Genomic DNA, 21,188 nt, shown 5'->3' with positions numbered 1-21,188 from the left:
ACTAATGTGCTCTAGGTATCTTTTACGCTTTGGTTAAAGACAAAAACATTTTATAATAATTTCTCATTGCATTGTTACTTAAGAATCTAAAATAAATTGCATAAAATTTAAATGATTCCTACGATAATAATTAGGTTATGAAAATATCTCGTTTTTCGTTAGAGCTGTATTTTATTGAATTAATGTCTGGACGTCTGGTTGCGTCCTTAGTTGTCCTGACCCCATTTGAAAAGAATGTGTTTACATGCTTACGACTAGAACAAAATTATTTATGTCTGCTCTAGAGATACAGTTTCAGTCTTTCATTTATTTCTTTCGTGTATTCGTCGATGTAGATCTAATCTTGTTTATTCGAAATAAATCAACTCTTTTACGAAATTTTGTAGAAAAAATGGAATAAAAACTAAAAAGCGGACTTCAGAGTAGTTTCTTTTATTCAGATTAACCTCTTTTTAAATTTCGAATTGCGCAGTTAATAATTTTGCTGTATGTACAAAAACACATTGTAGTAAATAATCATGTATTTTCAGTTATAAATCCAGTCATTCCTCACTTTAATGAGATATATTTAGTATCTGTACCTAGTGTTAGTCAAAACATTTCACCTTGATCTTGATCTTCGAACGAACTCTACAGTCTACAGCGTCGGCAGCGCCTAGTTTATTTGATTAGCAAATGTCCTTGATTTTGGTACACGAGTGCTTATTGAATGCCAAAAATACGTTATATTGCTAAATAGTGAACCTAGTTACATTACATACTTAGTATGTAACCTAAAAAAGTACTTTCTTTTCAATGCTGTACATGAGGCAATTATAATCTGATTTATCATTTTACATTATTCAAAATCGAAAATACCTGCATAGTATGATTTTTGAATTAATAACTTTTCATGGTTCACCTACATTCATCAGAAAAATCGAGACCTATTAGAAATTCTACAATCCAAGATTCTATTCTGTAGGTACTAGTAATGTGAATAGAATATCAATAAAATAGGAATACCTACTATTGAATAATCTTACATTGCACTAAGTACTGTGTGTAAGACGTAAGTAGATAATATATTCATATTTTTCTCCACACCAGCTGAATATGATATCCATCAGGAATCGAACCTGAAGCTTTCTACGCTAACAATTATTATAAAGCTGGAATTGTATTTTTTCAACCGACTTCAAATAAGGGGGAAGTTCTCAATTCAGCAGTTCTTTTTTGGTTTGTTACCTCTAAACTTTCGACTAAGTAAGGTAGTGCCTTCCGGTTGATCTCTTTTTATTTTTTTCGGTTTAGTTTTTTGCAAAAAATATTATAAGTATTCCATAAACTTAAAAATTAAAAAATGTGTCAAAACGGGAAGGGGGACAAAAAATAAAACACATGTTTCCTGAAATAAAATTTTTATTATCTGTTTTTTTAACTCAATGTTACTTTCTTTTTTCAATGCGTTTACATTTTTCGTACAAAGTATAAAATTACCTCTACTATACATACACTTACGAGATCTATTCCCGGCTTTTATTTATAATCTAGGTTTAATCACTTTTATATAGAATTTAAGAAAAATAAAATTTAATCTTACAAATTAATAGATCTTCTGTGCGGTAGGCAAAGATGGTGGGCTTGATTTTAAGCAAGAAAAGAACTAATAATTTAAGAAGCGTAATCAATTATAATTATAATAAAGGATAAAGACCAAGAATATTTTTAAGGAAATTAATATAACTTCTTTATACAAATTTATGTTAAGATAACACAATGCAATAACGAAGCTTTTTATCTGGAACTTACTTCCAGTTTTTATAAATCTTAAGTATCTAAAATGAAAGGTTTATCCTTTTCCTTTTCACTCTTTCACTTGAAAGATATAACAAAATTGTAATTAGTTATATCTATTAAAGTTAATTAGTAAGGGGACAGTAAATATAGATAAAATATACTGAATGCTATTCGTTACGGCTATTGAATAGTATATAATATAGTAAGCCATAAACAAAATATACAATGCTTTTGCGAGAAACATATTATAACAAAAGCGTTTTAATTCTACGTCTTTACATGGTGATATTGTGAAAATTAATAAATCTATCACCTTTGAACTTCAGCATCTAAAACTGTCAAGCATTAACTGAATTAATTTTAAGTATATTATGTACAAGGAAAACTGACATTCTTTCTTACAGAATTATTTATGGGGCATATAAACACCGCTCTACAAAATATTCCTGGCCTCTTTTCATACCTAACCTAGAACCTTTTTTATTAATTGCAGTATTTTTTGGAAATTCCCTTCTCAAATATCGATATGCAAAACCTAACCTAATTAACGTTTAAACAAAATATATTATTTCTCTCTTTCGGTGGACAAATGTTATTTACATTTATTAACAAGTAATTAAAGCACATTTATCTAATATTTTTAAATGATATGTTTTAAGAAAATTAATAGAAAAAAACCAAATTGGAATATAATTTTAAGGCACACGTGGCGTATGTAACGCGATATATTTTTAATTTGTTATATTTATAATGAGGTCACTTTAAAAAAATCCGTTAACTTTTTGTGATTTGTTAATAATAATCAGAAATTAACGGAAAAAAAAACATGTAAGAAATTATCGTACGATAGAAAAGTTTCATCTGTTGATTGAATAAACAAAATTAATGATTTGTACTAGATTTTAATTTTTAATCATGTGGAATAGTTGCTAATAGCAAATATTTGACTTTCTATATATATTCCAGTAAACTGTTGTAACTTAATCAATTAAAAATGAATAGGGGAGATTACAGGCTATGTGGAATTGTGCGCAACAAGTTCAGTAAGATGCTTTGGGGAAAACAAACATTATTATTTTATCCCTAACTCCTTATCTACGGCGGAAAAAGCAAGAGCTAAATTCAATTAACAGATGGCGCTATACTAAAAAATTTGAAATAAAAACTACATAACAACCGCCTTCAGGACATTGCTAACTTTACAATTGCACACGGGGCAGCGCTTCGCTTTGGCCCAAACTTTAACAGCGCATTTATAACAACAACATATATGCGCTATCCGCCCGTGGACGAACACGCCCGACTTGGGCTCTGCGAAACAAACTATGCACATGTCGTCTTTTGCCTCTAATTTCTCTTTTAACAACACATCGGTCGGTAATATATTGTTGTCTATGGTCAGCGCAGGATCGCTGACCATTTTGACTATGGGCTGTACGTCGGCAACCGACGCGTCGGATTCGGAATCCGTGTAGTCGGTCCGGATCCGTTTGTTGTTCCGGTCGACGGAATCCGCGCGCCGTTTGCGCCTACCTAATATCACATTTGGCACGCTCTTGACCCGTTCTTGGCACGACTCTTGGCTGTTGAAAGCCGACTCCACGCCGGAGTCTTGGGATAGCGTTCGCGCGAACCGTTCCGGATCTGCTGTTTCGGTATCTTGGATCGGATAAGTATCCGACTGAGAATCGGGTAAATGTTCTTTGACCGGTAAAATGTCAGTGTCCGGAACAGTTTTCGCGGATATCCCGGATTCCTGGGAGAACGTTTGCAAGTCTGTGTCTAGTCGGTTGTTACGTCGCGATTTTCGCTTCGGTCTCGGCGGGAAGAAGTTTTTACGTACCTAGAATACATAGGTTGTGAGTTTAGTAAGGTGGTAGAATAAAGTGAAGAATGGTTAGTAAGGATCCAATAAAAAATAGCAATGATAAGAAATACATAAATAAAAACGTAAGCAATATTTTAAAATTACAAACATATGTAGATAATTTAATATGAATGTTATTGTATTTGCAAAAATAAAATGATACATAAAAAGAGATAACATATTTAATAGGTATATTTTATGAATACAGAATGATTAATAAAATTATATGAGAAAATACCATAAAAAGTAAATATGTATATTGGAAATAAATATAGAATATTTGGAATGGGTTCTTTTCTGCAATTTTACACCTGGCTTGGACCTTTGAGAACATTCTTCTTCCTGCAATCCTAATACCCTTCCCAGCACCTTTATAATAGGTTTTATAGCGGGTAGCTATATTTCGCATTGTCATATTTTGCTCGCACTGCCAGAGAATTCCACATACAACCATCCACAACAAACCTTAAAAAACTTCTTTCTGGACTTTGCACCATGAAATCGACCTTTCAGCTGCCTTCTAGAAGATATCGCTTACCAAAACTTTGAAATATTGTACCAGTAGCTGTACTGCGCACCTTCATAGAGGTCTTTTTTCGACTTCGCACTATAAAATCTGACATTCAGATGCTTTCTAGAACATTTCACACACTACCAATTAGATCAAACCTAGAAACTACTCCCAGTACCTCCTTAACTGTTTTTTCTCTGCTTTGCACTGTCAAAACTATCCTCCTGCTTTCCAGTACATCCCATGAACTAAACACTACAAACCTTGAAACACAGCACCTCCACACCTGGCTTGCACCTGCTAGAACATTCCAATATCCCATTTTTCTTCTCAACGTACCTTGAAACACTTCTCGCAGTATCTATACAGCGGGTTGTTGTTCTCAGCCCTGCACTGCGCGCAAAGCCAGTAGTCGTACAGATCCATCTCACTATCGCTGCCGTCAGAGTCAGTTTGCTCCGAGTCAGCGAACTGCAACTCGCCATCGTCGCCGACCGACACTTCGATCACTTTCGTCGTTATTATTTCGTTCTGGAATTAGATGTGTGTTTGGTTAGTGGATGTGATTGTGTAGTCACTATTTACTTATCAAATATGTAGTTCTTTTTTTAAGTAGGAGAAAAAATTATGAATTAATATGTCTTATTAAACTTAAACATAAAAATAGAGTAGATTTTAATTTCGACAACATATCGTTAAATCGGTTATAATGCAAATATTATCACTTCAGTCATAACACTTCAAATGTGCTTACAAAAGATGGCTAGTTTAGTAAATTAATGTATCACTTCCTTATATTCTGTGTTAAAACTCGAAGTAAAAGTTATAATAGGTAAGTGCAACACTCACGTCGCTCTGTCCAGACGAGTCGCAGCCGACGGGCCCGTCTTCCTCCGACTCGGTCGCGGGCTCAAACTCGCGCTCCGCATCGCTGCCGAGCTCAGTGTCGCTCGTGTCGCGCACAAAATCTATAAATATCGATAAACTGAACATTTGCTTATGGGCAACACCGGTTGTCTATGGTGCCACGGCGCCGCGTGGAATTGTCTATGCTCCGGGCTGACGGCTGTCGCTTTTGCTGCTCGAATGTCCTTTTTTTGTACAACAGACACTTTTTGTAGTCTTTTTTTTAATCTCAATGCTTTTTTTTTAATTTGACCTCGATTTTTTTCTTTTTTTTACTCGATTCCAGTATAAGTAGTTTTTTTAGCACATATTTCATGTGTGTATTTTTTCTGTCTACTCGTATCTTTTTTTTGTAAGTCTTTTTTTAAATGCCAAATTATTACATCACATGCACAAACCATACAAATACAAGATAAAATGACAAACATTAGAACACACTACTTACCAAACTAAGGGCCGATTTTTCAATCCCTGGTTAAAACTTACCCGTCCAATAAAGTATTACACGATATTATTAAAATGTCACTTGTAAACTGTCAATTGCATGCAATAAGAATACATTTTGAAATGGTAGTATAATACGTTATTCGACGAATAAGTTTTAACCGAGGATTGAAGAATCAGCCCTAAAACTAATTAATCTACAATTAAATAACAAATACCAACGACATTTATAAGAACAACAACAAACAATCTCATAAACTATGATGGTCATGCGCAAATCAGATAAAAAAACATTCCTTTTTGATAACACATAAAACAAAACAAGAACAAAAACTAATTAATCATTTGCATATTACGAATGCATAGATTTATGCACAACCACATGTTACAAACACCTATTTTAGATAATAATATCAAATAAAATTATCTAAATCCTTAAAAATATTTTAATAGCACGATGATTTATGATGCAGAGCGAAGCTATATTTCATGATTTTGTTGATTTACTGAAACTTTGATCAAAATAAATGCCTGATCGTAACACTAAAAAAAAACCTTTTTTCGTGTCTTTTTTTTATTTTTTGACAATATTCAGTATATCAACAAAGCATCAAAGCTCGATGATATTCTTAATAGCTAATTCGATCTTCAGATTCCATCCTGGCCGCGTCCCGAGCACCGTGTCAATCTGACAACATTATCAGACATGTTAGTACTTGCACTTAATGAGAGTGACGCCACCGCGCAGTAATTTACGTCTTTAGATATTAAAATAAACATTTTAAGTATTCTTACCAATGCGTGATAAATGTTAGTGTATGCGCTCGATATGTGTGTTCTTAATATTTTAAAAATTTATTTATTTGTTGGACTCAAAAACTACCAATAAACATTTCTGTGATCGATATATTTATTAAAAATAAACTTTTTTCATGCCAGGTCAATCCGGGCTATGTTGAGGCAAGCGGCTAGTATTTAATAATTTTGAATGCTGGAATTTCTTGAGTAAATATTTGCTGCGAAGTGGACGGTGATGGCAAAAAATGGGGATACCCCGAGCAATGTTTGGCAAGTTAGTTATAAACCTGACGTAATATATTTTGTTCAGTTAGCTTCGCAATCAGCGCATATTTATATATAAACATTTATATAAGCGTATTTTTATCTGAGGATCCCAATAATGATGGAAATTTCTCAAATCGTAGCAATCGTAGCGTATATGAATCCAACAATACAAAAAAAAAATTGCAATACTTTTTTTCTGATAAAAAATATAAAGATGAACAATCAATGAATGGTCCGTTTGTTTTCTTACAAAATTGTTTTTAAAACGCGGAAGGTAAGTACAATTTAAAAGAGTAACTACAGTTTCTTGTTGGCTTTTCTCCGTGGAAACTGCATTCCGAACCGGTGCAGTAGGTATATGTTAAATCTATGTTATGACGACTCAAAAGTGCTTCTAGAATTCATGGAATATACATATACCTACATGTTTGAATTTGAGCTCAAAATATCTAGTCACAAATTTTTATTCGCATATACAGGGTTACTGGTTAAGTCGACCTATTCCTGTTAAGAGTGTATAGTAGGGGTCAAAACAAACTGATTTGATCTTATAATACCATATCCAAAAGTTAGCCGTTGAAGAGTTATTGCAATTTTAATATTTTTCTTGAAAATGCCACTTTATCTTCGCATTTAGCGTTTAATTTTTTATTTTACTTATTTGGTCTGGGTTTCTTTGAGTGTTTATGTAAAGGTTGAGTTAAACAATAATTATCAGCAATAAAAATCCATATCGCTGCAAACAATTCAAAGAAATGGCTTTTACTCTAAAAATTTAAAAATTACATTAAAGTAATTTAGTTAACTCGTTTTAAAGAAAGATATTGAAAAAAATCTCTATGAAAATGTGTCTGCAGATGTTTTTAAAAACATGTGCATGTTCTTAGCTATGTAAAAAGGTATGATAACCTCAGGTAGCATTCGTAGATTCCAAGAAATCGGGGATAAACATGGGACAGTGTTAGTAAAGTACAACATCAGAATAAATTTTGTCATAATTTATTTTTCTTAAAAACTTTACAGTTCCTGCTCAACATGACTTCCTCTATATTGCGAACACATATTCGAAACCTTTTCCGCAGAGTACTCTTAGTCAAGAGCCAATTAACAACTAGATGAGTCCAAATTTTATCAATACGTTATCACAAACTACCATAACACTCACTATTGGGCTCTGAAAGCACGTGGCAATCCTAACAAGAAGAATCCAAAAAAATCACAAAGACGATTCAGTCTTAATGTGTGGATGGGGATAATTTCAAATAAATTAATTGGACCATACTTCCTTCCGGACAACCTAAATGGTGAAAATTATGAGACCTTTCTGCACCAACATTTAAGCGACCTACTTGAACACACGCCTGACTTTGTTAAGAGACATGTGTGGTTCCAACATGATGGCTGTCCTACACATTACAGAAGAAGTGTTAGAGAATGGTTAGACATCAACTATCCAAACAGATGTATCGTAAGAGGTGGGCCCATACCATGGCCGGCTAGAAGTCCAGACTTAACCCCCATGGTATTTTACATAATATGAAGAGTCTGGTGTACAATGAGCCGAACCCGATTCCATCTGTTGATATTTTACGACAAAAAATTATCGATGCAGCCAATAAGATGAGGAACCAATTAACAACTGGGGTGACTACCCCAGTTGTTAATTGGCTCTTGACTAAGAGTACTCTGCGGAAAAGGTTTCGAATATGTGTTCGCAATAGAGGAAGTCATGTTGAGCAGGAACTGTAAAGTTTTTAAGAAAAATAAATTATGACAAAATTTATTCTGATGTTGTACTTTACTAACACTGTCCCATGTTTATCCCCGATTTCTTGGAATCTACGAATGCTACCTGAGGTTATCATACCTTTTTACATAGCTAAGAACATGCACATGTTTTTAAAAACATCTGCAGACACATTTTCATAGAGATTTTTTTCAATATCTTTCTTTTAATGTTATTATTTTTAGAGTAAAAGCCATTTCTTTGAATTGTTTGCAGCGATATGGATTTTTATTGCTGAGAATTATTGTTTAACTCAACCTTTACATAAAAACTCAAAGAAACCCAGACCAAATAAGTAAAATAAAAAATTAAACGCTAAATGCGAAGATAAAGTGGCATTTTCAAGAAAAATATTAAAATTGCAATAACTCTTCAACGGCTAACTTTTGGATATGGTATTATAAGATCAAATCAGTTTGTTTTGACCCCTACTATACGCTCTTAACAGGAATAGGTCGACTTAACCTGTAACCCTGTATAAATGAAATCATCACAAGTAGGTATGTATAAAAGAGCGTTCGTGTCTCGTACCATTTATATTCAATTAGAGCCGTCCAAAATTGGCTAATAGCTGTACCATACCTAACTTCAAAGCGTTTCAAATACGCATTGCAGTGTCCGGTGCAATGCCTTGTACGAGACAAGTCCCAACAGGTCTGCACATTCGCTTGACTCACGAATGACGCGACGAATGTACAAACACGCTTCCTACACTCTAAATTCTGTTTATTTTCCTGTTCTATCCAGTACAGTCGTCACGAGAAGATGTTTAGTTTTTTTTGCAAACGTTTTAAGTAAATGCCTGTTTTATATAATTGTACAGTCACAAAGGGAAGCTTTCTTGAAAACGTATACATAATATTATAGCAAAACGTATTATTGTATGACGTATATATTTTATCAAGGTCACAACTTACATAGTAAGTTCAATGTCAGTGATAATAATGAATTGGATTCTTTAAAACCTGTTTCCAATATTTAGGAAGCATTTAGCTTTGGAAAAAAAATGTTTAGTTTGGTTTGTTTGCAGACTTTGCAAAAGTCGCTTTTTCACTTCTGCTTTAGTATGGATTTAAAGAGCTTAATCACAAAACGAATAGATTTGGACAGTTTCTTAAGTGTGTAGGTTTTATTAATATGTAGTTTTTAAACAGATCTGTCTAAAGTCTAAACTTATATAGAAATTCTTATGATTATCTCAAGCTTTTTTCCATAAAACAGGAATCGTTTAAAATTTATTTGTTTTATGATCAAAGGAGCTTAATAATTAAAAATCATTTTTTGTATTAGAAACAGTGATATATTATGTATTATGAAATATTCTCAAAACTGTACTTAAAGTATTTATTTAGCCACGCAAAACTAACAATGAGTTAACGTTGATACCACTAGCTCATTAAAATAACATATAAAAATGCATAATAGGTATACAAAGCTTATCAAAACATGTTTTTGTTTTAAAAATTATCATGTTGATAAAATTCCTTGAACAACAGATGTTAATTTGTGTAAATTATATTCTACTGATAGTATAAATACAAAACTGTCTGTGTTCATAGATAATAATATATTAAGCAAAAAAAAAATTTAGTTCCTTTTTTTGTAATTTTTTGTTGGATTCTAAACATATATTTTGTGAAAACTAAGTTTTTTCTTAGTTAGTTTTTTGCTTAGTGTCTGACACTTAAGCAAGCTTTAACTTGCTGATACTACATGGAGTTTGTACATAACAGTACTTGTTTACATAATTATATACAAGCATTACGTACATCATAATTTTTCAATAAAATCACAACAAAGACAATTGATGATTATTAGACATCGGATTATATGCACTAACAAAATGCCAAAATATGCATGCAAATATGCACTAAAAAAGGCCGAAATATGCACTAAAAACGACTGATATGCCTAAAATATGCACATATAAATCAAAAAAATCTTTATTATTTTTATATGTTTAAATCAAAGATTGTACAAAAACATTGAAATTTTCTTGAAATTGAGTCCTTAAGTATAGTTTTTGTGCCAATATACAATTAAGCATTTTTACCAAATTTTCGAGCGCAAATTTGTGATGTTTGTCATCCGCGAGCGCAGTGTTGCCACCTTAGACCTTTCCGGTCTAAATCTAGCCCTTTTTTGGAATTCAACCCGTGTTTTACCTTTTTAGCCCCAAAAGGGTAATCTAGCCCTATTTTGAATGGCTCAAAATTTACTTAAAATGTACCATTTGTAATTTGTTTTGTAATTTTTTGCCATTTTACCATGCCAAAATAGGGTTTGTTTACTCGCTGAGCGTTCTGATTGGCTAATAAAGGTTAGTCGACCAATCAAAACTCCCGCTACTTAACGATTTATGCACGAAATATGCACGATTGGGGAAAAAGGCTAAAATATGCACTAACGCCGTAATTAGAGAGTTTTATGCATTTGATTATGCAAATATGCAAATGCATATAATCCGATGTCTAATGATTATAAATAAAAAACTATGTTAACATGCAGAAAATTACTCTTTTCCAAAATATATAGTAAGTATATAGAATTAGAAATAAAAACAGATTTTTTAAATAAAAAAAGAACGAAAGCATGATAAAAGCTCTTATTCACTATTTTTACTACAGGCCTTATTTAGTAATTAACGTATGCGAACAATTGAACATAGATAACATTCTCCAACTACTAAAAATGTCTTGCATTCATTCATAATCTTATTATCTAAGCAAATTAACAAAAGAAATAATATTATTTCCACCTATAGCAACCTCCGATACAATGATATTAGTTTTTTTGCACTGTATAACATAGAATGCTGCACGCCTGCTTTGATTTATATTTTTTGTGCAATGTCATGCTTCGCAACAAATATACTATGTACATAATAATAATGATTTATAACTACATCCATACTAATATTATAAATGCAAAAGTAACTCTGTCTGTCTGTCTGTTACTCAATCACGCCTTAACTACTGAACCAATTTGCATGAGCAAATGAGAAAGCCAGTATTTTATAAGAACTTATAAGTATATACTATATACAATAAACAGTGTAATTTTAAATTACATAGTTAATACGATTGAAATTATTCATCAAAATGGATAGACATTGTTTTTCCTGCAAATTGTGATGTTAAAATTTAATTAACAAATTAAGTTGTTAAAATTCAACTTTATTAATAACTTCAATATAAATTGCTTAAACAATTGCCATTTAAGTTGGATATTAATAATAATAGTCTCATTATTTCATACTAACAACATTATAATACATAAAAATATTAGAGTAATTATATACATAACTCCCATAACCAAAAACATGCAGAAGAACTAAAATGTATAGAAAAGATAAAACAAAACAATACATACCAGTTTCTCTTCCTTGTATACTGAAAATGGTCTCCGTTGAACAACGCCTGCTCCATGAAGGTTCTAGAAGGAAAAATTTGATAATTATTAGTTTGAATTTGTTTTTAATACTTATTTTAATGTGTCTTTTTATTTAGTAGACATCTAAATAATAGAATTATAATTTTTTGTATAAATGAAGCATAAAGGCTCTCGGCTAAGTATATGTGAAAGTAAATGTTAGAAAGAGAAGTCAAAATTTTCTGAAATTGAATTATGTAGATGAAGAAGAAATAGGACATTAAAATTGTATTTATTAAAATCACTCATAAAGTTCATGAATTATTATCACTTTCAAACATTATTTAGTTTCTGATAATGCATTTTTCAAAAATATCGCTGATTTTTTACTTCAGAGGAACCCAAGATTATTTTAATTCAGTAATAAATCTGAAATAATATTAAAACCTGAAAGATATAACGAGTGTATTATAAATGTTAATGTAAATAGAAATCTTGGTTAGTCAACAATTTCCCGCTTCTTTATGTCCTATAATTTATTTAACTCACCAATCCAAAGAGTATTAACAATTTTGGCACAATTAAAGTTTAAATTGAAGTACCTATATTAGATAAGAAATGAATACTTGAATACATTTTTCAGAAGAACCTTATACATTACTTCTTGGGTTATGCATCACAGTATCACCACGCAATGAACAACACATAAAATAAATAATGAAGAACTTCGGCCTTCAAAATATACTACGGAATTCACGTAACCTATAAACAAAACAACACATAGTATAATATTAAACACAATAATACCTGAAGAGTAGGACGCTGTTATATTCATAATATGAAAACGGTCGAATTATAAGGAGTAATTTCACTCCAGGATAGTAAACTACAACAACGTATGAAGAAAAGACTCGTTTGAACTCGTTTTTGGTATGATGGAGGAAAAGAAAGCTAAAATTAAACCAAAGACAAAATGCCTCTTGACTTGATCAACTTGATTCACTACGCCCAACTGTCAACTGATTATTGCCAGTTAACAATATGCTTTCTGATGATGCTGCTGTGTTGCAGCGTGGCTGCAGCTGTTGAGACTGGTTGAGTTAAAATAAAAAAATGTGTGCCTGTACTAGTGTACATACGTAAGAAGTGAAACTTCTTTATGACCTTATTTTTTCAAAAAATAATTAACTTTATGCAACTTTACAGAAATATGTCGAATCACGCGTGGTAGGGGGCTATCCATTAATCACGTGAGGCTCGAAAGGGGGGGGATGGGTCCATCAAAACATCACGAAATATCACAAAGGGGAGGGGGGGTAAAGTGTCAGTGTATCACGTGTATTTATTTTTTCGGCTAACGCGCGATACTCAACCGAAAAGCGGCGTTACATCTATTTATTTTTAGTCAAACGCGTACAACTTTTTCGCATTTCTTTCATTATTTTTATGTCATTCAAAAACAAACTGCAATCTTTCTGTCTACCTCTGAACGTTTACTATAGTAGTCTTAAAAATAAAATTAGATGATACTTATACCCACAGCTTATACCAGTATTTTTTTATAAATAAAAAATTGATTCTTTGCAGGTACGAAAAAATACACGTGATATAGGGGGGAGGGGTAGTCTTAAACCTCACCACGTATAACCAAGGGGGAGGGGGGGGTAAAAAAATACCAAAAAAAACATCACGTGATTAATGGATGGCCCCTAGGGATAAGAAAATGGCGCGTAACGAAAAAATGTCACGCGTAACGAAAAAATGTTACAATAAATTTTTTTCCAACCCCGATAAAGAAGTTTCACTTCAAAAATATAATAGATGCTTAAAATGAAAAAATAGGAAAGAATACATATTATTTAAAAACACGATCAGTTTTATTATGAAAATTTTCTATAACATTTTTAAATTCTCAATGAATATAATTTTAAACTTCCCTGTGGACACACCCTTATGTAATAATAAATTGTAATTAAATAATAATAATTTAAAATTGGGTTTTTGTTAAGTAACTTTTAAAGTGAAAGAATTAGAATTTAAAAATCGATTGAGATGTGTATAAAATATTGAAACAAAGAAACAAAAATCAAATCATTCATCGATAAACATAAAATTATGATTACACTTCACATAAATAATCTGTTGACATTCATAGTCTGATTAGTCTGTACGTTGTTCCTCTATAGTCTGTAGTTGTTCAAAAAATTTCCTTTTCCTTGTGGCATGGTGTCGGCATAAGGTGAGTTTGTATGTTTTTATCAGTTATTGCATTTTATTGTGAAAAATTATTACAAAATATTGTGTCGTGAGTTTCTGTTATTGTAGGGAAATAAATAAAATAATTTAGATCGTCATTCAGGACATAAATAAGTTTTCGAAAACAGTAGCACGTGTCGTAGCATTTTTGAGGATTATTTTGAATTTCGCTTAGCTATATCATCACGATCCATCATTTTAACAAGAAAACTAATTCGGATTCCGTATTTATTGTTAATTTTATGAGCAATAAAGTGAAATACTTAGTGAAGAGGTTATAACACGTTGACCCATAATTTCACCATAACTATTGATAAGGTGACAATTTGTTGTTGTAGTTGCCGATAAAGCAACCACAATGCCGCAGAACGAATACATTGAACGCCATCAAAAGTTATATGGTAGAAGACTTGATTATGAAGAGCGTAAGCGAAAACGGGAGGCCCGTGAACCTCACAAGAGGGCTGAGAAGGCGCGCAAACTACGCGGTATCAAGGCTAAGATTTATAACAAAGAGCGGCGCAATGAAAAGATTCAGATGAAAAAGAAGATCAAAGCGCACGAAGAGAAAAATGTGCGACAAAATACAGAAAAAGTTGGCGAAGGAGCGCTTCCCGTATATCTTCTTGACAGAGATGTCCAAAATCGTGCTAAGGTTCTGTCTAACATGATCAAACAGAAAAGAAAGGAAAAAGCCGGTAAATGGGATGTACCAATACCAAAAGTAAGAGCACAAGCTGATGCGGAAGTATTTAAAGTCCTCAAGTCTGGTAAATCTAAGAGGAAAGCGTGGAAACGCATGGTCACTAAAGTCACATTTGTTGGAGAGAATTTCACAAGAAAACCGCCAAAATTCGAGAGGTTCATTCGACCAATGGCACTCAGGTTCAAAAAAGCACATGTAACACATCCAGAATTGAAAGCAACATTCTGTTTGCCTATTATTGGAGTTAAGAAGAACCCAAGTTCACAGATGTATACAAGTCTTGGGGTAATAACAAAGGGTACAGTCATTGAGGTGAACATTTCCGAGCTTGGTCTGGTGACACAGGCTGGCAAAGTTGTTTGGGGAAAGTATGCTCAAGTTACTAACAACCCGGAGAATGATGGTGTCATCAATGCTATTCTATTGGTTTAAAATCTATTGTATGAATTGTTTTTCTCTGATAATAAAAATTGAACAGAGCATCATGTTTTATTTTATCCTTAATTTTAACCCACCTTAACATTAGCTTAGTTCTATAAGTCAGTCAACTTATTTGCATACTTTATAAGAGGCAAAGTTGAATGCAACACAAACATTTGAAATATAGGTAGGTAAACACTATTTCAGTTTACAGTAAAATATATGAAGTAACACATATCAATGTTCACAAAGCAGTTAATCTTGTTTATAAATTGACTAATCCAGAAGGTAAAAACATATTTTACTTAACTTTTTTTAGTTTTCAAATTCTAGTATTTACAACATTGATACTTTATTATACAGGAGCCAAGATGCAGATCTTCGTAAAGACCCTAACAGGGAAAACCATCACCCTTGAGGTGGAACCCTCTGACACTATCGAAAATGTCAAAGCCAAGATCCAAGATAAGGAGGGAATCCCTCCTGATCAACAGAGGTATAATAAACTTTTTGATTTTAATTAGAATTCCACGTTGAGTATTTTTTTGTAATGCAAAATGTAATTGTATATTTTGTAATTGTAAATTACCTACCATAATAATTAAGAAGAACATGATTATAGAATGCATTTTTGAACCATTTAATTGTCTTATAAACCTAACTACATATTTATGAAGACACTTTTTTTGCGTTAAAAATATACCTACATACTCTGTATTTTCGATTGATCTAATTCTAATATAAAAATTTCCCACTAGATTGATCTTTGCCGGCAAGCAGTTAGAGGATGGTCGCACACTCTCAGACTACAACATCCAGAAAGAGTCCACACTCCACCTGGTGTTGAGGCTGCGTGGTGGTGCCAAAAAACGCAAGAAGAAGAATTACTCCACACCTAAGAAGATTAAGCACAAGAAGAAGAAGGTCAAGCTAGCTGTACTTAGGTTCTACAAGGTGGGTTTAAAATCTAGTATAATACAGTTACTACTACTACTATTTCATGTTAAAACTATGTAGTATGTACTAACAAAGTCATTTTTTTACCCTCTCATTTTTGAATTTTTAGGAATTAATGATAGAATCTATCACATGTGTAGATTATTTTTACACATAATTTGGAAAAAGACAAATCAAACGTACACTTTTTCTCAGAAATTGAGAAAGATCAAAATCATGAAGCAACTTATTTTAATAATAGTCAGCAATATCGTATCTTATTTCTAGTTCTTAGTTTATTTCATAATATTTTATAGTTAGGTTAGTGATAGGGTTTTGTAAAAAAAATTGAATATGTAATTAGTGATTCATAGAAAAAAAAACATGCTCAATCATATTGCATATCAATGATTAGTCATTTAATTCAGTTCTTAGAATTCACGAACACCTAACATGTCGTGACCTGAGATTGGAATGTCAGTTCAGGAAACATAAATATTTAATAGCCCTTTAGCTTGTCTGAACTTGTCCTTTTAGTCTCATTATAATATGAAAGACAAACTTGTTCAGTTTTGCTTGACAGAAAAGGGCGATGAATCACTTATACCATGTGTTTTGTTGTTTGCTTTGTAAGTTGGCCCCTTGAAACATTAATTGACGTTTTTATGTACTGCTAAACTTCACACATCATTCTTTTGAAGAGGTGATGGTTTAAAAAGCACAATAAATAAAACACTGTTATACAGTGAAGAAGTAACATTTATTTCAAACCAATAAGTAATTAAAACAACAAAAAAAAACTGATGAAACAGTTCTGAATTTTAAAAGCATTGTTCTTTTTGGAATAAGTATAAAACGCATTAGAGTATCACAATTGTATATAAAAATAAAGACCAAAAACGACATATCCCACAAAAGACGATACATTTATCCAAAAACATTTTCAGGTTGACGAGAACGGTAAGATCCACCGCTTGCGTCGTGAGTGCACGGGCGAGCAGTGCGGTGCCGGCGTGTTCATGGCCGTCATGGAGGACAGGCACTACTGCGGCAAGTGCCACAGCACCATGGTCTTCAAGGATGATGACAAATGAACATACATACCCGTTACTTAGTGTAAGATGAAGATGTGTGGTGCTCCGACCGCTGTGTATGATGGATTTGAATAAATCTTGACACAGTGTCAGAGTGTTTGTGTGTTTTATTTACTCCGATGTGTGTGTGGAAGGTTTTGGATGTGTTGGTTGATGTATTAGTTGTGCATATTGTTGTTGTCACCTTAATTCGTAGTAGTTTTTCAGTTTGGGACGAGCCACGGACCACAGCCACTGTCGGCCAGCGACAGCCACTTGACACATTTTTTCCTATACATTGCCACGGACACATGTAGCTATTGGTCTTCACCGGCGACTCGTGTGCGGTAAGTCTATACAAAATATACGAATAAAAGTGTCAAGTAGCTGTCGCTGGCCACCAGTGGCTGTGGTTGGTGGTCCGTTGTCGCCGATCTTTAGTAGAGCAGTTTTTTTTACTTAATATCAAGTTGTTTTCCATATTTCGAATATCCTATCCTATAATTATTTGATAAATTAGTTGAAAATTTTCCATTTAAAATCGTAACCAGTTGCCTGCAATCACCCTGCAATCATTGTTTCCTCTCCCAGTGTGAAAGTTGAAAAATAGGTGACAGATAGTGTGTGTTGATTTTGTGTTGAAATAAGAGCTATGTTTTGCATTCCTCTTTCCTATTACTATAGGTATCTCCTTTTCATGATTAGTATATCCTTTATTAGAACTCGAAGTTATTGCTTGTTGAAGTGGCTAACAAGCAGTAACTTTACGTAGTAGACATTTAAATTTAAGTATTTTCTGAGATTGTTGCATTTTCAAATTTAGTATTAAAGCAAGTTAAAATGACACAAAATCCAAAAGTATAATATTACAATCCACACTATGTATAAAACACTGAACACATGATATTTGTGCTAAAGAAATTAGATAAGTAAATACACACAACTACTTGTGAATTATATTTTTATAAATATGAGACACAAAACCGACACTACAAACACATCAATACTATTTGGCACACATCAAAACTTAACACAAGTGACAACATCTTAGAATAAGCTAAGTTTTTGTTTTCAAGCACGGTAAGTATTCACCCTTTCCAAGAGCGAAGATAGCGGATACGAAGATCTACACATTTATTTTTTACTTTTCGTAAATAAATGAAATTCTCGAAAATTTGTGCGTTTTATTTTGTAACATACCTTATACCATATTTGACTCCTATTTATTTTATGTCAGAGCAAGCACTACCTAGGTACTAAACTACCCACCTAAAACGTGCATCGTGTACCTATGTATAGTTGTTCATATTACCGATAGACATAGTATATTATTATTAGTCTGTGCCGATAGGTACGGAAGGATTAGAAAGAATTACCTACTCTGCAATAGGATATAAATCACAGAACATAATAAAAAGAGATGTTAGAATGGCAATAATTCGCCGTTCGTATAAGAACCGGTTTCGCCAAATCCGCCCCACCTTTCACCTCGACTACAGTAAATAATATTATGACGAGGAAAGATTATTGTAATGAATGAACTAAAAAAGCGATGGATCGTTTTATAACTTGATTACTGACTGACCTTCCAAGCCAGAGGTCCTGGCCCCTGGGTTCGATTCTCACCCGGGGCAAATATTTGTGTGATGAACATAGATGTTTGCTCTGTGTCAATTATCTATATAGTTAGGTAATAATCTAAGAGCCCACGCCGGCCAGACTTTCCTTTCTTTAGGAAAGTTGAAAGTTTCTCTGTATAATATTATGTCTCCGATACAGATAAGAACGAATAGCGATTATCAAGTCTGGATGTATCAAGATTTTGTTATTGTGTCATCGAGATACGTGAAATTCCATCAACAAGTCCCCGTAAAAGATAAGTAATCAGTGGCGTAGCTAAGGGGACTAGGGCCCTGGTGCATAGGGAAAGAATCGGGCCCTCCTCCCCTCTTTCCGCGTAGTTTGAACTTATATTTGCCTTCAAAATTATTGATAAGAATAAGAATAGAAAACAGTAGGTAAGTGAACTTGTCCCTAGTAACTAGGCTAAATCCATACGTCGCGTCGTCTCTATTAGAATCTCCATGTGTTTAATAGAAGAAAAAGGGAATAAATAAACAACGACGCACATGACAATATAGAATATTATCCCTAGTAGGCTAAATCCATACGTCGTCTCTATTAGAATCTCCATGTGTTTAATAGAAGAAAAAGGGAATAAATAAACAACGACGCACATGACAATATAGAATATTTATTGTACAGATGAGATTAATTAATGAAAAAAACGATTTTCAACAGAATTCCCCTATAATTTCAATTTTTGCGAATTCGTCTATAATTTCACTCAAATCCAAGTTTGATGCCGCCTCATTTTCTATTGCAATTAACGATAAATGTCGGAGGCGATCTTGTCGAATGCTGTTTCTTAAACGAGTGATAACTGCGTTAAAAACAACCGACTTCAAACTTGCACTTGCAAAATTTACAAATACCTACAGACAAAAATGCTCATAAAATAAAAACTACTGGGCCTATCCGAATAAAATTTTTATGGGACCAATTCGACACCATCCCGCATCGAACAAAAAAAGAATCACGTAAATCGGTTCAGAAACCTCGGAGTAATCGCTGTACATACATAAAAAAAAAATATATATACCGGCCGAATTGATAACCTCCTCCTTTTTTTTGAAGTCGGTTAATAATTTTTAATAATCTTCAGTTTACTGAAAGATCTTTCTGCTGCCGCGGAAGTAACAGGAATTGTATGAAACAGTAGCATCGCTGTATACACTTCCGTAAGGTCACATTCGAGCACGCCAAATTGTTAAAATTTATTTGCAAAGCTGGCGAATATTATTATCCATATATATCCATCTATAGATATATCCATCCAACCATAATCATCTGTCGACCTATCGATAAAGCTATCGACAATCCTTCCGTAACTATTCAAATACACAAATACCAATCATCATCCGTATGAATTGTTTTTTTTTTTATTAGAAAAATTTTTTTTTTGAAAGCTGAGGTTTGAGGGCCCCCTGAGCTCCGGGGCCCTGGTGCACTGCACCACCTGGCCATATGATAGCTACGCCACTGTAAGTAATAACTTTATTACTTATATTATACTATTATTTTTAGTCATTTATTATAGTAAACTAATGTTTTTAGTGGGTTATTTCATATTTGATACACTTTTAGGTAGTAGTACCTACGTTAATTTGATGATATGTTACTTATTTTTTAAATGTGACTGGCAAGATGTAAGGACCATGAAAACTGTCCGGCTCTTGAGTTAACATATTTTTATACGTCTCCAAGTAACATATATAAAATTTAGCTTTTAAACTATAATGAAAGTTAGGTACAATTTTATACACCTTTACTACCTGTTTCCTGCCAAAGTAACCGCAACCCAGACTTGATAATCGCTAGTCGTTATCTGTATCGGAGACATATACAGAGAAACTTTCAACTTTCCTAAAGAAAGGAAAGTCTGGCCGGAGTGGGCTCTTGATCTTTATATATTTATTTAAATTTATATATATGAAGGTATGTTGATCAGCCATCTGGTTTCCATAACACAAGCGGAAGCTTAGTATGTAGGTATGGATGGGATCATATCGTGCCGTGTGTGAAAATTGTCCGGAACTATTTATTATAAAATTCTGTAAGCTCAATTATCACAAAGTTATTTCGGTATACAAATACAATATACAAAACTACCTACCCAGGTATAGCCGTATAGGTAGCTAATAAAAGCGTATCTATTTTAAATGAAAAACTTTACGTGGGTGAAACCGCTGGAGGGCCTGGAGGCAGCTAGTTATTTTTAATACTACATCACATGCTACCAATGTACTCAGGAACAAATTATAAAAAAAACAAATAACCAAATAACCGATACATTCATTCTGCTGGCTGCCTTGATTCTGCCCCTAAAAATAAAGTATGGTGGCGCTGGCGACGCCCCATGGGCACAGCCAACTGCGGTACCAAACGGCGAAATTTCATTACTAATAGGATTAACGTCCGGCGTACATTTAGTAGGGTTGATTCGC

The 21,188-nt window shown here is 33.0% G+C and overlaps 3 protein-coding genes across 3 annotated transcripts; 2 read left to right on the top strand and 1 right to left on the bottom strand.

Moving 5' to 3' along the window:
• Positions 1-1,773: 1,773 nt before the first annotated feature.
• LOC123696675 (E3 ubiquitin-protein ligase Mdm2-like) lies at positions 1,774-12,708 on the bottom strand. Its single transcript, XM_045643026.1, has 5 exons — positions 12,538-12,708; positions 11,731-11,793; positions 5,007-5,125; positions 4,497-4,688; positions 1,774-3,622 (listed from the first exon to the last, which is right to left on the bottom strand). Exons 1-5 carry the CDS (start codon positions 12,563-12,565, stop codon positions 2,945-2,947), a joined length of 1,080 nt encoding a protein of 359 aa, XP_045498982.1. The 5' UTR covers positions 12,566-12,708; the 3' UTR covers positions 1,774-2,944.
• Positions 12,709-13,872: 1,164 nt separating this feature from the next.
• LOC123696678 (ribosome biogenesis protein NSA2 homolog) lies at positions 13,873-15,172 on the top strand. The gene is made up of 2 exons (XM_045643030.1): positions 13,873-13,969; positions 14,325-15,172. The coding sequence occupies exon 2, from the start codon at positions 14,345-14,347 to the stop codon at positions 15,122-15,124; it is 780 nt and encodes a 259-aa protein (XP_045498986.1). The 5' UTR covers positions 13,873-13,969; positions 14,325-14,344; the 3' UTR covers positions 15,125-15,172.
• LOC123696682 (ubiquitin-40S ribosomal protein S27a) lies at positions 13,873-17,239 on the top strand. The gene is made up of 4 exons (XM_045643037.1): positions 13,873-13,969; positions 15,476-15,608; positions 15,871-16,066; positions 16,996-17,239. The coding sequence occupies exons 2-4, from the start codon at positions 15,484-15,486 to the stop codon at positions 17,140-17,142; spliced, it is 468 nt and encodes a 155-aa protein (XP_045498993.1). The 5' UTR covers positions 13,873-13,969; positions 15,476-15,483; the 3' UTR covers positions 17,143-17,239.
• Positions 17,240-21,188: the final 3,949 nt, after the last annotated feature.

Source organism: Colias croceus, chromosome 13 (assembly GCF_905220415.1).
Source record: "Colias croceus chromosome 13, ilColCroc2.1".
NCBI lineage: Eukaryota > Metazoa > Arthropoda > Insecta > Lepidoptera > Pieridae > Colias > Colias croceus.
This window is presented reverse-complemented; position numbering and strand designations above follow the sequence as displayed.

Coding starts and splice junctions, on each gene's coding strand:
- LOC123696675 (XM_045643026.1), bottom strand. CDS start 12,565: ATGAATATAACAGCGTCCTACTCTTCAG. Junction 5,126..11,730: donor TATACAAGGAAGAGAAACTG/GTATGTATTGTT, acceptor CGATATTTATAG/ATTTTGTGCGCGACACGAGC. Junction 4,689..5,006: donor ACTCGTCTGGACAGAGCGAC/GTGAGTGTTGCA, acceptor ATCTAATTCCAG/AACGAAATAATAACGACGAA.
- LOC123696678 (XM_045643030.1), top strand. CDS start 14,345: ATGCCGCAGAACGAATACATTGAACGCCATCAAAAGTTATATGGTAGA.
- LOC123696682 (XM_045643037.1), top strand. CDS start 15,484: ATGCAGATCTTCGTAAAGACCCTAACAGGGAAAACCATCACCCTTGAG. Junction 15,609..15,870: donor ATCCCTCCTGATCAACAGAG/GTATAATAAACT, acceptor ATTTCCCACTAG/ATTGATCTTTGCCGGCAAGC. Junction 16,067..16,995: donor CTGTACTTAGGTTCTACAAG/GTGGGTTTAAAA, acceptor AAACATTTTCAG/GTTGACGAGAACGGTAAGAT.